Source organism: Salvelinus namaycush, chromosome 4 (assembly GCF_016432855.1).
Source record: "Salvelinus namaycush isolate Seneca chromosome 4, SaNama_1.0, whole genome shotgun sequence".
Lineage (NCBI taxonomy): Eukaryota > Metazoa > Chordata > Actinopteri > Salmoniformes > Salmonidae > Salvelinus > Salvelinus namaycush.
In genome coordinates, this window is record NC_052310.1 from 35,652,188 (window position 1) to 35,667,277 (window position 15,090).

Below are 15,090 nucleotides of genomic sequence, written 5' to 3' on the forward strand. Positions count from 1 at the left end.
CGGTCTTATTGTGTTGTGCTCCCACTAGGTTCCACTGCCTACCTGGAAAGATAAGAATGGCACCGAAGAGGACATGCATCGTTGTCGCTGTCACAGTGTATATCTGCGTGGAGAAGAGGTTGCCCCATCCAATGACTGAGCAAGGGTGCAGAGTTAAGGAAAACCATAGGGAACCTGCTGGTCCAGATGACATTGGAGGTCAACTGGCCCGGAATCACATCAATCAAATGTAGCCTATAGACCCCTTTCCAGTACACTACACACTGACGTCACGCACAGATGCGCGAGGCAGTAAGATAGCCATCGCCATCTGCGCCCATCCAACATAGCCTAGCTTTACGTTTTTATTTCTTCAAAACATTTTTGGGTTCTAATATGCTTACAATTCTGTTTTTATTCTTGCTTGAACAGTTGCTAAGATTATATATGTTTGTGATCTTTGCAAAATAACAATTTTGGATGCAGCGGTTCTTAGCTAGAATGCTAACGCTGGATAATATACTGTAGGCTGTAGCAAAAGCTAGCCAAAGAGCCATTTTACTGGTTTAAGTGTAATGCGGTTGATTTGCGATGACACAAATATTATATTAAGCAGGACATTCATACAAGCCTTAAAATCAAATTATAATCCAAAAGTTGTGTGAAATGCACTCAAAAGCAACATGGGGAGAGAGTGAGAGAAACTGTTTCACGGAAACATGGCTCTCTCGGGATATGTTGTCGGAATCGGTTCAGCCACCGGGCTTCTCAGTGCATCGCGCCAACAGAGATAAACACCTCTCTGGGAAGAGGAAGGGCGGGGGTGTATGCTTTATGATTAAAGACTCATGGTGTAATCATAACAACATACAGGGACTCAAGTCCTTCTGCTCACCCGACCTAGAATTCCTTACAATCAAATGACGGCCATTTTACCTACCAAGAGAATTATCATCAGTTATAGTCACAGCTGTGTACGTTCCCCCTCAAGCAGACATCAAGACGGCCATCAAGTAACTTAACTAGCCTATATGCAAACCGGAAACCATACAGTGGCTTGCAAAAGTATTCACCCCCTTGGCATTTTTCCTATTTTGTTGCCTTACAACCTGGAATTAAAATAGTTTTTTGGCGAGTTTGTATCATTTGATTTACACAACATGTCTACCACTTTGAAGATGCAAAATATTTTTCCTTGTGAAACAAACAAGAAATAAGACAAAAACGGAAAACTTGGGCGTGCATAACTATTCACCCCCCCAAAGTCAATACTTTGTAGAGCCACCTTTTTCAGCAATTACAGCTGCAAGTCTCTTGGGGTATGTCTCTATGAACTTGGCACATCTAGCCATTGGGATTTTTGCCCATTCTTCAAGGCAAAACTGCTCCAGCTCCTTCAACTTGGATGGGTTCTGCTGGTGTACAGCAATCTTTACGTCGCCCCACAGATTCTCAATTGGATTGAGGTCTGGGCTTTGACTAGGCCATTCCAAGGCATTTAAATGTTTACCCTTAAACCACTCGAGTGTTGCTTTCGCAGTATGCTTAGGGTCATTGTCCTGCTGGAAAGTGAACTTCCATCCCAGTCTCAAATCTCTGGAAGACTGAAACAGGTTTCCCTCAAGAATTTCCCTGTATTTAGCGCCATCCATCATTCCTTCAATTCTGACCAGTTTCCCAGTCCCTGCCGATGGAAAAACATCCCCACCGCATGATGCTGCCACCACCATGCTTCACTGTTGGGATGGTGTTCTCGGGGTGATGAGAGGTGTTGGGTTTGTGCCAGACATAGCATTTTCCTTGATGTCCAAAAAGCTCAATTTTAGTCTCATCTGACCAGAGTACCTTCTTCCATATGTTTGGGGAGTCTCCCATATGCCTTTTGGCGAACACCAAATGTGTTTGCTTAGTTTTTTCTTTAAGCAATGGCTTTTTTATGGCCACTCTTCCATAAAGCCCAGCTCTGTGGAGTGTACGGCTTAAAGGGGTTCTATGGACAGATACTCCAATCTCCGCTGTGGAGCTTTGCAGATCCTTCAGGGTTATCTTTGGTGTCTTTGTTGCCTCTCTGATTAATGCCCTCCTTGCCTGGTCCGTGAGTTTTGGTGGGCGGCCCTCTCTTGGCAGGTTTGTTGTGGTGCCATATTTTTTCCATTTTTTAATGATGGATTTAACGGTGATCCGTGGGATGTTCAAAGTTTCTGATATTTTTTTATAACCCAACCCTGAACTGTACTTCTCCACAACTTTGTCCCTGACCTGTTTGGAGAGCTCCTTAGTCTTCATGGTGTAGCTTGCTTGGTGGTGCCCCTTGGTTAGTGGTGTTGCAGACTCTGGAGCCTTTCAGAACAGGTGTGTATATATACTGAGATCATGTGACACACAGATTGCACACAGGTGGACTTTATTTAACTAATTATGTGACTTCTGGAGGTAATTTGTTGCACCAGATCTTATTTAGGGGCTTCATAGCAAAGGGGTGAATACATATGCACGCACCACTTTTCCATTTTAATAAGATTTTCTATTTTTTTTTCATTTCACTTCACCAATTTGGACTATTTTGTCTATGTCCATTACATGAAATCCAAATAAAAATCCATTTAAATTACAGTTTTAATGCAACAAAATAGGGAAAATGCCAAGGGGGATGAATACTTTTGCAAGGCACTGAATATCCTGAGGATGCATTTATTGTAGCTGGGGATTTTAACAAAACAAATTTCAGAACAAGGCTACCTAAATTCTACCAGCATATTGATTGCGCTACGCACATGGGCAGTACCATCGACCACTGCTACTCTAACTTCTGCGGTGCATACAAAGCCCTCCACCGCCCTCCCTTCGGCAAATCCAACCACAACGCCATCTTGGTCATACCGTCTTATAGCCAGAAACTCAAACAGGATATTCCAGTGACGAGAACCATTCAACGCTGGTCCCACCAATCGGAATCCACGCTTCAAGATTGTTTTGATCACGCGGACTGGAATATGTTCCGAGCCTCAGAGAACAACATCGGCCTATACGCTGACTCGGTGAGTGCGTTTTATAAAGAAGTGCATTGGAGATGTTGTACCCACTGTGACTATTAAAACCTACCCTAACCAGAAACCGTGGATGGATGGTGGCATTCGCAAAAAACAGAGTGCGATCCACCGCATTTAACCATGGAAAGAGGTCTGGGAATATGACTTAATATAAACAGTGTAGTTATTCCCTCCGCAAGGCAATCAAACAAGTGAAATGTCAGTATAGGGACAAAGTGGAGTCTCAATTCAATGGCTCAGACACAATACATATGTGGCAGGGTCTACAGACAATCACACACTACAAAAAGAAAACCAGCCACGTCACGGACACCGACGTCACGCTTCCAGCCAAACTAAACACCTTTTTTGCCTGCTTGGAGGATAATACAGTCCCACCGTCGCAGCCCACTAACAAGGACTGCGCGCCCCCCCCCCCCCCCCCCCCCCCCTCCTTTTCCGTGGCTGATGTGAGTAAAACATTTAAGCGTGTTAACCCTCGCTAGGCTGCTGGCCCAGACGGCATCCCTAGCCGTGTCCTCAGAGCATGTGCAGATCAGCTGGCTGGTGTGTTTACGAACATATTCAATCGCTCCCTATCCCAGTCTGTTGTCCCCACATGCTTCAAGATGGCTACTGTTGTTTCTGTACCCAAGAAGGTGGCCACTTTAATAAACTAGTCACTTTATACAATGTCACTTTAAATAATGCCACCTTAGTAATGTTTACATATCTTACATTATTCATATCACGTGTATATACTGTATTTATACTAGAATCGCTCCTCCATATACTTGCATGTACATATTCTCATTCACCCCTTTAGATTTGGGTGTATTAGGTAGTTGTTGGGGATTGTTAGTGCAGTAATATCTAACAAGTAATCTATCGGAACTAGAAGCACAACCATTTCACTACATTCGCATTAACATCTGCTAACCATGTGTATGTGACAAATAAAATTTTATTTGTAAATAGAGGCTTTTTTTTTGCAGGTGTTCAATAAGAACTCCCCCTTGTTCTGCCAGCAACTTGCGCGTTTTCAAACACAGAAATGGGTCTATAGGTCTAGGCTAAATGAGAGACTGAAACTTCTACAACCAACCTATAAAGAAATATGTTGTAATGATTAAAGCCGTATCTTCCTTTCTTTCCTTCTACATTTTGAAAGTCTTATTGGTAGTATTTACAAATGCAAAGACCACACTTAAAATGATTGTAAAATGTGTGTATTTATTTATTAAGAATTTAAAGGCTAATAGGCATATTCGGTGTACTATTTATTATTGTTGGCTACAGTGTCGTGTATGTTACTCCCTTTCACTCTGCAATAGTCTGTTGATGTTGCTGCTCAAGGAACCTAATTTCTCAAGCTCACATGAACGTCAACTGCATCTCATTTAGCTGGTCTTGTCCCGACGCACCCTGCTCTGGCTCTGCCTTCTGGCTGTAAACGATGTGTCCGGGCAGCTCGAGTCAGTGTCTCAAAGAGATAACAAACATTGAAATTATAACAAGTAGCCTTAATAGGAGAGTGGGCAGCTTGCTGCATGCAGACAGTGGTCACAAGAAATAGAAAGACCTAACGAGAGCAAAGACAACAGTGGTGTCTTGAAATATCCCGCACATATAGCCTACACCTGGCAGTTAGATAATGATAAATGAATGGTTTTAGTTTGTACTGTTGCTATTGATCTCCACTACTCGGCTGCTGTTAGTGGATGTGGATCTTGAGCTTTTTTTTGTCATCTTCTGTTGGGTGATGCCGTGCTGTCCGCACCATCCATTCCCATGAAGGCAGGGGAATCTGTGCCAAATATATAAGCTATGTTGCTGGAAGGCAATATTTTAGGAGCAGGACCTCCTCCCGTAGGTGGGTTTTTCAGGGCACCTGCATATTTTCTTGCTCTTGTCATGAGATCTTTCCCTTTCTTTCGCACCTTCTCTACTGATATGCAGCCAAACTCCCCATTCTCATCATTTACTTTATTATACTGAACAAAAATATAACCGCAACATGTCAAGTGTTGGTCCCATGTTTCATAAGCTGAAATTAAAGATCCCAGACATTTTCCATACGCACAAAAAGCTTATTTCTCTCAAATGTTGTGCAGAAATTTGATTACATCCCTGTTAGTGAGCATTTCTCCTTTGCCAAGATAATCCAGTCACCTGACAGGTGTGGTATATATCGAAGCTGATTAAACGGCATGATCATTACACAGGTGCACCTTGTGCTGGGGGACAATAAAAGGCCACTCTTAAATGTGCAGTTTTGTCACACAACACAATGCCACAGATGTCTCAAGTTTTGAGGGAGCGTGCAATTGGCATGCTGACTTCAGGAATGTCCACCAGAACTGTTGCCAGAGATTGAATGTTAGTTTCTCTACCATAAGCCACCTCCAACATCATTTTAGAGAATTTGGCAGCTGGCTTCACAACCGCACACCACGTGTAATCACTCAATCCCAGGACCTCCACATCCGGCTTCTTCACCTGTGGGATGGTGTGAGACCAGCCACCTGGACAACTGATGAAACTGGGTTGGCACAACAGAAGAATACCTGAACAAACTGTCAGAAACGTCTCAGGGAAGCTCCTCTGCGTGCTCGTCGTCCTCACCAGGGTCTTGACCTGACTGCAGTTCGGCGTCGTAACTGACTTCAGTGGACAAATGCTCACCTTCGATGGCCACTGGCACAATGGAGTAGTGTGCTCTTCACAGATGAATCCCGGGCAGATGGCAGACTGCAGGGTGTTGTGTGGGCGAGCGGTTCGCTGATGTGAACAGAGTTCCCCATGGTGGCGGTGGGGTTATGGTATAGGCAGGCATAAGCTACGGACAACGAACACTATTGCATTTTACCAATGGCAATTTGTGTGCACAGATACCGTGGCGAGATCCTGAGGCCCATTGCCCTGCCATTCATTTGCCACCATCACCTCATGTTTCAGCATGATAATGCACAGCCCCATGTCACAAGGATCTGTACACAATTCCTGGACGCTGAAAATGACCTAGTTCCTCCATGGCCTGCATACTCACCAGATATGTCACCCATTGATTATGTTTGGGATGCTCTGGATCAACGTGTTCCAGTTCCTGCCAATATCCAGCAACTCCGCACAGCCGTTGAAGAGGTGCAGGACAACAATCCACAGGCCACAATCAAAAGCCTGAAAGAGATGTCACGATGCATGAGGCAAATGGTGGTTACACCAGATACTGACTGGTTTTCTGATCCATGCCCATACCTTTTTTTTTAAGGTATCTGTGACCAACAGATGCATATCTGTATTCCAGTCATGTGAAATCCATATATTAGGGACTAATTTAATTTATTTCAATCAATTGATTTCCTTATATGAACTGAAATAATTGCGATTTATAATTTGGTTCAATGTAGTTAAAAAGCTTCCAGATTCAATTTCTTTCTTCTGTTTGTTGCAGTGCTATTGACCTTAATTAACTGTCAATCTCTCGACGTTTGCTATACAGCTTTATGGTTTTCCTTATTTCTGAATCTGAAAATATGCTAGCTATCTCGTTATTTACTTTTGGATACTGTAACAAGAAACGAGCACGGCCGAGCAGCCGTCACTTACGCTGGACTTGGCTACGACTAGTGTTATTTTTCGGTTGGTGCGACAGGACGTAGCCAGGCCCGAACTAGCATTTAAGACCACTTATTATTATTTTTTGTCCAACTGGTGCAACCGACCCCAGATGTGGAGACAATTTTAAGAATAGGGAGAAATGTTAACATGGTCTGTATCCCACATGCTGGTGTATTAACACAATCAAAGCAGTGGTGGAGTAGTCTGATAGATGCAGTATATAACGGGTATCTCCTCAGAGTCCTATTCATTAGGGCAGAACGTTACAAAACGTTTTGCGACGGGAAATGAAAACAAGCGTTTCTTATAGGACAAGTTCAGGTAGTCCCTCCCTGTTATCTTCCATTTCGTGTCTAATGAACACAGCCCAGGTATTTGAGCCACTGACTGTGAATGATGCCCTTCACTCTCTTTGTTCAGGTTCAGGAGAGTGCATGGTGGTGGAAAAAGAGGGGAGGTGAATGAAAAACTCAACATTTTAAGTGTTTACCGTTTGTACCAAGTGGGCAGATTTTTATCTGCCCGCGGCAGTGCTGTGGATCCAGAGAGGAGGGAATAACGCTTTTGAATGCACGACAATAGCACTGGTGGCAAACAATGTGGCCCTAAGGCTAGGGCAGTGGACTCACAGGACACAGCTGCCAAGGGCTCGGCTTAACCCGAATTCACCAGGCACACTCTGTCACTTGCCTACACCCTCTTAAGCTCATTCACTTACTCGCTGACTTACTCGCCTACAATAAAAAATATTTTATGACACGATCTACTAGAATGTGTCTGCGTCTCAGGTCACTAGTATCAACACAGGCTCCATATTGGATCAGTCTCTCCCTCAATGAACCAGGAAGTGTGCCAAAATAATCTCACTGAATCAACTCTGTAGTCTGGGCCCAAATATATACCAACTGGCCCTACACTTTATAGGCTGAACTTCATGCAGAACGAATCGCCCAATGCCATACCCTCCTCCCTCTCGCTGTGAACGTTGATGATTCAGATCAGATGAATGTAGGCTATTGAGTAGAATATGATTGATTCCACTGCCCAATTGGTATTTTATTTAGAAACGAGTCCCAGGCAGCCCAGCAGGTGAATGTGTTCAAAAGGTGGGTTCAGCGGGTGGCGACGTAGCAGGTCAGCTGGCCAGAAGGACTGCCACACACACAGAGGGGGTGCTTAATCTTTGGCTGAAGGTCAGGCAGGTTTGGTGATAAGCTTCAATGTATTTCAGGCGCGTTCTTCCCTACCATATTCTTATTTGTCCCCGTACGTACACTCAGTGGCCAGTTTATTAGGTACACCCGCCTAGTACCGGGTCGGACCCCCCGTTGCCTCCAGAACAGCCTGAATTATCCGGGTCATGGAACCGTTGCTCAATTTATATAAAGGGACATAATGTGTTGCAGGAAAACATTCCCCACACCATTACACCACTGCCAACAGCCTGTACCGTTGACACCAGGCAGGATGGGGCCATGGACATATGCTTTTACGCCAAATCCTGACTGCCATTAGCATGACACAACGGGAACTGGGATTCATTAGACCAGGCAATGTTTTTCCACTCCTAGATTGTCCAGTATTTGTGATCTGGTGCCCACTGCAGCCGCTTCTTCTTCTTTTTAGCTTATATGAGTGGACCCGGTGTGGTCATCAGCTGCAATAACCCATCTGTGACAAGGACGGATGAGTTGTGCTTTCCGAGATGCCGTTTTGCACACCGCTGTTGTAGTGTGCTGTTCTTTTCCTGTTTGTGGCCCGCCCGTTAGCTTGCACGCTTCTTGGCGTTCTCCTTCGACCTCCCGTCAACGAGCTGTTTTTGCCCACAAGACTGCTGATGACTGGATGTGTTTTGTTTGTCACACCACTCTCTGTAAACACTAGACTCTGTCGCACGTGAAAAGCCCAGGAGGCCGGACGTTTCTGTGATACTGGATGGAACCAGCGCGCTTGGCACCGATGATCATACCACGCTCAAAGTCACTTAAGTCACTCTTTTTTGCCAATTCTAACATTCATTTGATAGGCATCAAGGCATTCAGCGACTTGTCCGCCTGCTTTGTACAGCGAGCCTCGGCCACGTGACTCACTCTGTAGGAGTGAACCATTTCTGTTAGTGGGGTGGTGTACCTAATAAACTGGCTAGAGTGTATGTCACAGGTGATATGTTCAGAAGTGTAAACTTGATGATTTTAAAGGAATGGCTATTATGTGACACTAGCCCAGGGATGGTCATACACACCATATGGAAACATCTTGAGTGTTTGAGGAAAGAGCACTCTCTCAAAGCACGCCATACTTGGCACTATCTACCCTTGATTGGAATGTGTGTCCCTACTGTTGAAATCCTTCGCTTTTTACTTGCCAAGTGACATACATTTATCATTTCATCGTTACAACTATATGTGCAGTGTGCGTACACCTTTTCCGATCAGACCAACCGAAATGTGCACACTGTGCAGTCCCAGCTGCCAAAGTCAAATACTCACTCTCTCTCAGTTTCTGTTGGCTAATGTATGATCTTGACTTTCTGATATTTGCTGAGATTACAAGATCAGCTGGTCTTGGCCTGCTTTGATGCTCCAACAATACCAGGGCGGTGTGTTGCTACGTGAAAACATCTGGCTTCGACTCCGTACCGTTCTGCCCTTTAAACAAAGGGAACCAACCAGAATTTGAACAGCGACGCAAATTGCAAACACATGCAAGTTTCCCATAGTTTCTGCCCGTGTGATGTTAGGCAGTATGGTCTATGAACGTCTTCTTTGATTTGGGCACGAGAGTTGTAAGAGGCCCTCATTCAGTTGAAACCCTGCTCTCCCCTTATCGGGGGGTCACTGCTCAACTTTCAACAAATGGATGTGTTTATGTTTTGTGCGTCTGTGTGGATGATGACTTGTGAGAGAATAAGGAAAACTCATCAAGCTATGACCCAGCTATTATCTCAAGCTAGTCTTAAGCAAGATGGTGTCGAGTAGTGGTGTTGTTGTGTTCTACTTTGATAACCAGCTGAGATGAGATGACTAACCTCTGACCCCTCTCTTCTCTTGCAGGACCGGAATCGGCCCTTTGATGCATTTAGCTTGCACTCTTTGGAGAATTCCTTAATGGATATGATAAGGACTGACCATGACAAAGGTAAACCACACCCAGCTGGTGGCCCACCAATGACTATCGCTGATATTATATGGAGGAATCATTTTGCAGGTTAGGAGTATTCATACATCCACGCTTATCAGTTTTTTTGTGTGGCTTCATGGCTTCATATTTGCGCTATTTGCCTTCTCTACCACCAATACAATCTAGTCGAGTTATTTTTGCAGTCATAAATTGAGTACGGTCAATGAACCCCTGGCCTTACCTGCCCAATCTTACACATTGTTCTTGTAATCTGTGTGTAGTGTCCGCTTTTTTTTCTCGATCTTCCTTACGAGCTGCTTCTCAGCGTTGTCTTCTGACTTTAATCAAGTACTCGGGATGACATTTCTGCTTCTTTTTCCCGGGTAAATATTGCGGTCACATGTAAATATGAATGTTGACAAGATGGCGTACTGCCGTGTTTTGTGGCTATCTGATGTTGTTTTGAGTGACAGCGTGTGATTCGATTGCTCACATGTATGTGCGCGGGGTCCTTTGTGTGCCTCTTCGTAGGCGTGTGCCCATATTGCAACCATATTCTTTGACGGACTTTTATGGCACAGTGAAGGTTAATGTGGGCAGATTTTTGTGCCTCTGTTTTTTTTTTGTTAGTGGGGGGAGGGAAGGAAGGATACAAGAGAATGTGAAATTGGTATGAAACCGATCTAAAGTTACCCCTTTATAGGTTACGCCCCTGCTGCGGGATGACAAAAACATTGATTCAAAACTCGATGGGGCCATACTTACAAACGCTTGCTTAAATCTAAACTTAGGTTTTTCTTGAAAAAAATGCTACATTTTAGCATTTCCCATAGGCTTTGAAAAAGCACCTGCCGAGTACCAGTCTCGTCAAGTGCTGCTGGTAAGCTTTTTTGACTTAGGATGCCACCTGGCAACGATTACAAATTACGGTACATTACTGCTATTCAACAAGCCTCTCTGATTTAAAAAAGAAATGTATGAGTGAGCCAGCATCCCTGTGAAACACTTTCGACACCTTGTAGTCCATGCCCCAGCAAATTGAGGCTGTTCTGAGGGGGAAAGTGTTTGGAACTCGATATTAGGACAGTGTTCTTAATGTTTTTTACGCAGTGTAAACATAGGTTTATTCAACATATATCTATTTTTTTCCATAAGAGCACATTGCTATTTGTGAAACAGATCAGCAAAGACTTTAATTTTGTCTAACATTTGTAGCCAAGTTATAATGACCTTTTCCACATTTTGTTACATTACAGCCTTATTCTAAAATGGATTACATCGTTTTTTTCCCCCTCATCAATCTACACACAATACCCCATAATGACAAAGCAAAAACAAGATTTTTTGGGGTGTTTTGTTGCACATTTCTATATAAAAAAAGGAATTATCACATTTACATAAATATTCAGACCCTTTACTCAGTACTTTGTTGAAGCATCTTTGGCAGCGATTACAGCCTCGACTCTTCTTGGGTATGACGCTACAAGCTTGGCACACCTGTATTTGGGGAGTTTCTCTAATTCTTCTCTGCAGATCCTCTCAAGCTCTGTCAGGTTAGATGGGGAGTGTCACTGCACAGCTATTTTCAGGTCTCTCCAGAGATATTCGATCAGGTTTAAGTCCGGGGTCTGGCTGGGCCACTCAAGGACATTCAGAGACTTGTCCCAAAGCCACTTCTGCGTTGTCTTGGCTGTGTGCTTAGGGTTGTTGTCCTGTTGGAAGGTGAACCTTCGCCCCAGTCTGAGGTCCTGAGCGCTCTGGAGCAGGTTTTCATCAAGGATCTCTCTGTACTTTGCTCTGTTCATTTGTCCCTCGATCATGACTAGTCACCCAGTCTCTCTTGCTAAAAAACATCCCCACAGTATAATGCTGCCACCACCATGCTTCACCAAAGGGATGGTGCCAAGTTTCCTCCAGACGTGACGCTTGGCATTCAGGCCAAAGAGTTCAATCTTGGGTTCATCAGACTAGAGAATTTTGTTTCTCATGGTCAGAGTATTTAGGTGGCTTTTGGCCAACTCATGTGCCTTTTACTGAGGAGTGGCTTCCATCTGGCCACGCTACCATAAAGGCCTGATTGGTGGAGTGCTGCAGAGATGGTTGTCGTTTTGGAAGATTCTCCTATCTCCACAGAGGAACCTCTAGAGCTCTGTCAGTGACCATCAGATTCTTGGTCACCTCCCTGACCAAGACACCTCCCTCGTTTGGTCGGGCGGCCAGCTCTCAGAAGAGTATTGGTGGTTCCAAACTTCTTGCATACAAAAATGGAGGCCACTGTGTTCTTGGACCTTCAATGCTGCAGACATTTTTTGGTACCCTTCTCCAGATCTGTGCCTCGACACAATCCTTTCTCGGAGCTCTACGGACAATTCCTTCGACCTCATGGCATGGTTTTTGCTCTGACATGCACTGTCAACTGTGGGACCTTATACAGACAGGTGTGGGCCTTTTCTAAATCATGTCCAATCAATTGAATTTACCACAGGTGGACTCCAATCAAGTTGTAGAAACATCTGAAGGATGATCAATGGAAACAGGATGCACCTGAGCTCAATTTCGAGTCTCATAGAGAAGGGTCTGAATTCTTCTGGAAATTATGGGGTATTGTGTGTAGATTTAGGGGATAAAAACTTTTAAAATCAATTTTAGAATAAGGCTGTAACGTAACAAAATGTTGAAAAAGTCCAGGGGTCTTAATACTTTCCGAATGCACCGTATATCGTTTCATCCCTGGTATAACAGTGCACAGGCCAATCTGAATAGGCTTTGCTAGTTTGCTGTCACGTGACAGCAGCAGGCATGCATGCAGCTTTACAGCAAAGAAAACGGCTCTTCTCTAGCTCAAACGGTTCAAAGAAATATGACCCATACAACCAGAGTTACCTTTTTTTCATCCCGCGGGCCGGGAAGATCATTTTTGGTTTGATAACAAACAACTTTGTTCAGTCGTGTTACCTAGCTAACTAACAACCTGGTGACGTGACCATAGGTCTAGGCAAATTTGATTGGCACTGGAAGAAAGGTTAAAATGTCTGCTAATCATGAGATGTGCTTCAAAGGTAGGATACATATAGGCCTAATGTAAGCCTAAACTATATCATATATATATATATATATATATATATTATATATCTCTTTCTGGTGTTCCTTAAATTCTGTTTGGTGCCTTTCATGTGGTGTTTCCCCCTTACTGCCACAATGACATTCAGATCATTATGCGTTCCTTCCCGCCAATTCCTCCAGCCAAATTACAGGTAGGCCTTTGCGAATATGAGAAGATCAGGCATTCTATGCAGTGTTCTATTATAGTGAACAGTGTGAAGTTAAATTCAGTATGTCTTCCGTTGTGTAGAAGTGTGAATATCAGTTCAAGGTTGTTGTTTTTTGTCCAGCACGTGCGCATAACGTTTAGAAAACGGGTACAGGCTTCGGGGGGGGGGGGGGGGGGGTGTTAACGCAATACCGACCTGTGGTATCGCGGCCCTACTCGTTATGTTGATACTTGGCCTGGTATGGTATCATTAGTAAAAATGTTGGTATCGTGACAACACTAGGAGATGGTCATGCGCAGGTCATGGTGCTATAGGGCTAAGTGTGCCAGGTTATCTCACGGGAAAAGCTAATATGTAGCATTTTAGAGAGAATGTTTTAGGTTTGAGCAAGAGTAAGCAAGTATGGACCCCGTCGCATCAAACAAATGGGTTGAAATGTGTCTGTTGGATTGCTGGGAACATGAGCGAAAAATGCCACTCCAAAGGCGTGAGTGATTATTTGATACAAAGTAACAGAAAATCAAAGCAAATGGCTCAAATGACTTATTTCAGGGAAATATGAAGGTAGCCCTTGGTCTATCGTTGTCCAAGGAGGAAAGAGAGTTTACTGTCAAAAGCAACATGTTGTTTTGGAGTGGATACTCTCCCCCAAATTCTTTCAGCACCACATGTATGTCCTTGAGATCATTTTGTCAGGGTAGGTCACCTGCCTATTATGAAAACTGACTCATGTTCAGTGTTGTTTTCTTAGCCTGCCTGACAGTGGAAATGTTCGGGAGGTGTGTGTGTGTGTGTGGGGGGGGGGGGGGGGGTTGTATTATGAGTAGCTGCCTGCTGCGTTCTCATGCATAGATTCTGTTTTTTCAATATTGTGTCGAGAGAGCATTGTTTCATCGCCTCAAAGGTCATCTCGTTCCCGGCCCGACTTCACTGGAACTAGAGAAGGGGACGGGGAGACCAGAATCTCCTGCAAATGTTCCCTTGTTGTTGTAAATCAGCTTGGGGACACAGGGAGACTGGAGAGAGCGCGGGGGAGACTGGAGAGAGCGCGGGGGAGACTGGAGAGAGCGCGGGGGAGACTGGAGGGAGAGACTGGAGGGAGAGACTGGAGGGAGAGACTGGAGGGACAGACTGGAGGGAGAGACTGGACAGACTGGAGAGAGGGAGCGAGGGGGAGACTGGACAGACTGGAGAGAGGGAGCGAGGGAGAGACTGGACAGACTGGAGAGAGGGAGCGAGGGGGAGACTGGAGAGGGGGAGACTGGAGAGGGGGAGACTGGAGAGGGGGAGCGAGGGGGAGACTGGAGAGGGGGAGCGAGGGGGAGACTGGAGAGAGGGGGAGCGAGGGGGAGACTGGAGAGAGGGGGAGCGAGGGGGAGACTGGAGAGAGGGGGAGACTGGAGAGAGAGAGGTAGACTGGAGAGAGAGAGGTAGACTGGAGAGAGAGAGGTAGACTGGAGAGAGGGAGGGAGGTAGACTGGAGAGGGAGGGAGGTAGACTGGAGAGAGGGAGGGAGGTAGACTGGAGAGAGGGAGGGAGGTAGACTGGAGAGAGGGAGGGAGGTAGACTGGAGAGAGGGAGGGAGGGAGACTGGAGAGAGGGAGGGAGGTAGACTGGAGAGAGGGAGGGAGGTAGACTGGAGAGAGGGAGGGAGGTAGACTGGAGAGAGAGAGGGAGGGAGGTAGACTGGAGAGAGAGAGGGAGGGAGGTAGACTGGAGAGAGAGAGGGAGGGAGGTAGACTGGAGAGAGAGAGGGAGGGAGGTAGACTGGAGAGAGAGAGAGGGAGGGAGGTAGACTGGAGAGAGAGAGAGGGAGGGAGGTAGACTGGAGAGAGAGAGAGGGAGGGAGGTAGACTGGAGAGAGAGAGAGGGAGGGAGGTAGACTGGAGAGAGAGAGAGGGAGGGAGGTAGACTGGAGAGAGAGAGAGGGAGGGAGGGAGAGTGGAGAGAGAGAGAGGGAGGGAGGTAGACTGGAGAGAGAGAGAGGGAGGGAGGTAGACTGGAGAGAGAGAGAGGGAGGGAGGTAGACTTGAGAGAGAGAGGGAGGGAGGTAGACTTGAGAGAGAGAG

The 15,090-nt window shown here is 45.3% G+C and overlaps 1 protein-coding gene across 4 annotated transcripts in view; it reads left to right on the plus strand.

The window, feature by feature from the left end:
* cpeb3 (cytoplasmic polyadenylation element binding protein 3) overlaps window positions 1-15,090 on the plus strand; it is a 68,867-nt gene that overhangs the window by 10,897 nt on the left and 42,880 nt on the right. For 3 of the 4 annotated variants that reach the window (XM_038991758.1, XM_038991760.1, XM_038991759.1), the window contains exon 3: window positions 9,683-9,836. In XM_038991758.1, coding sequence (XP_038847686.1) covers window positions 9,683-9,836 — 154 coding nt within the window. The remainder of the gene's footprint in view (window positions 1-9,682; window positions 9,837-15,090) is intronic. The other variant, XM_038991762.1, reaches the window with a different exon arrangement.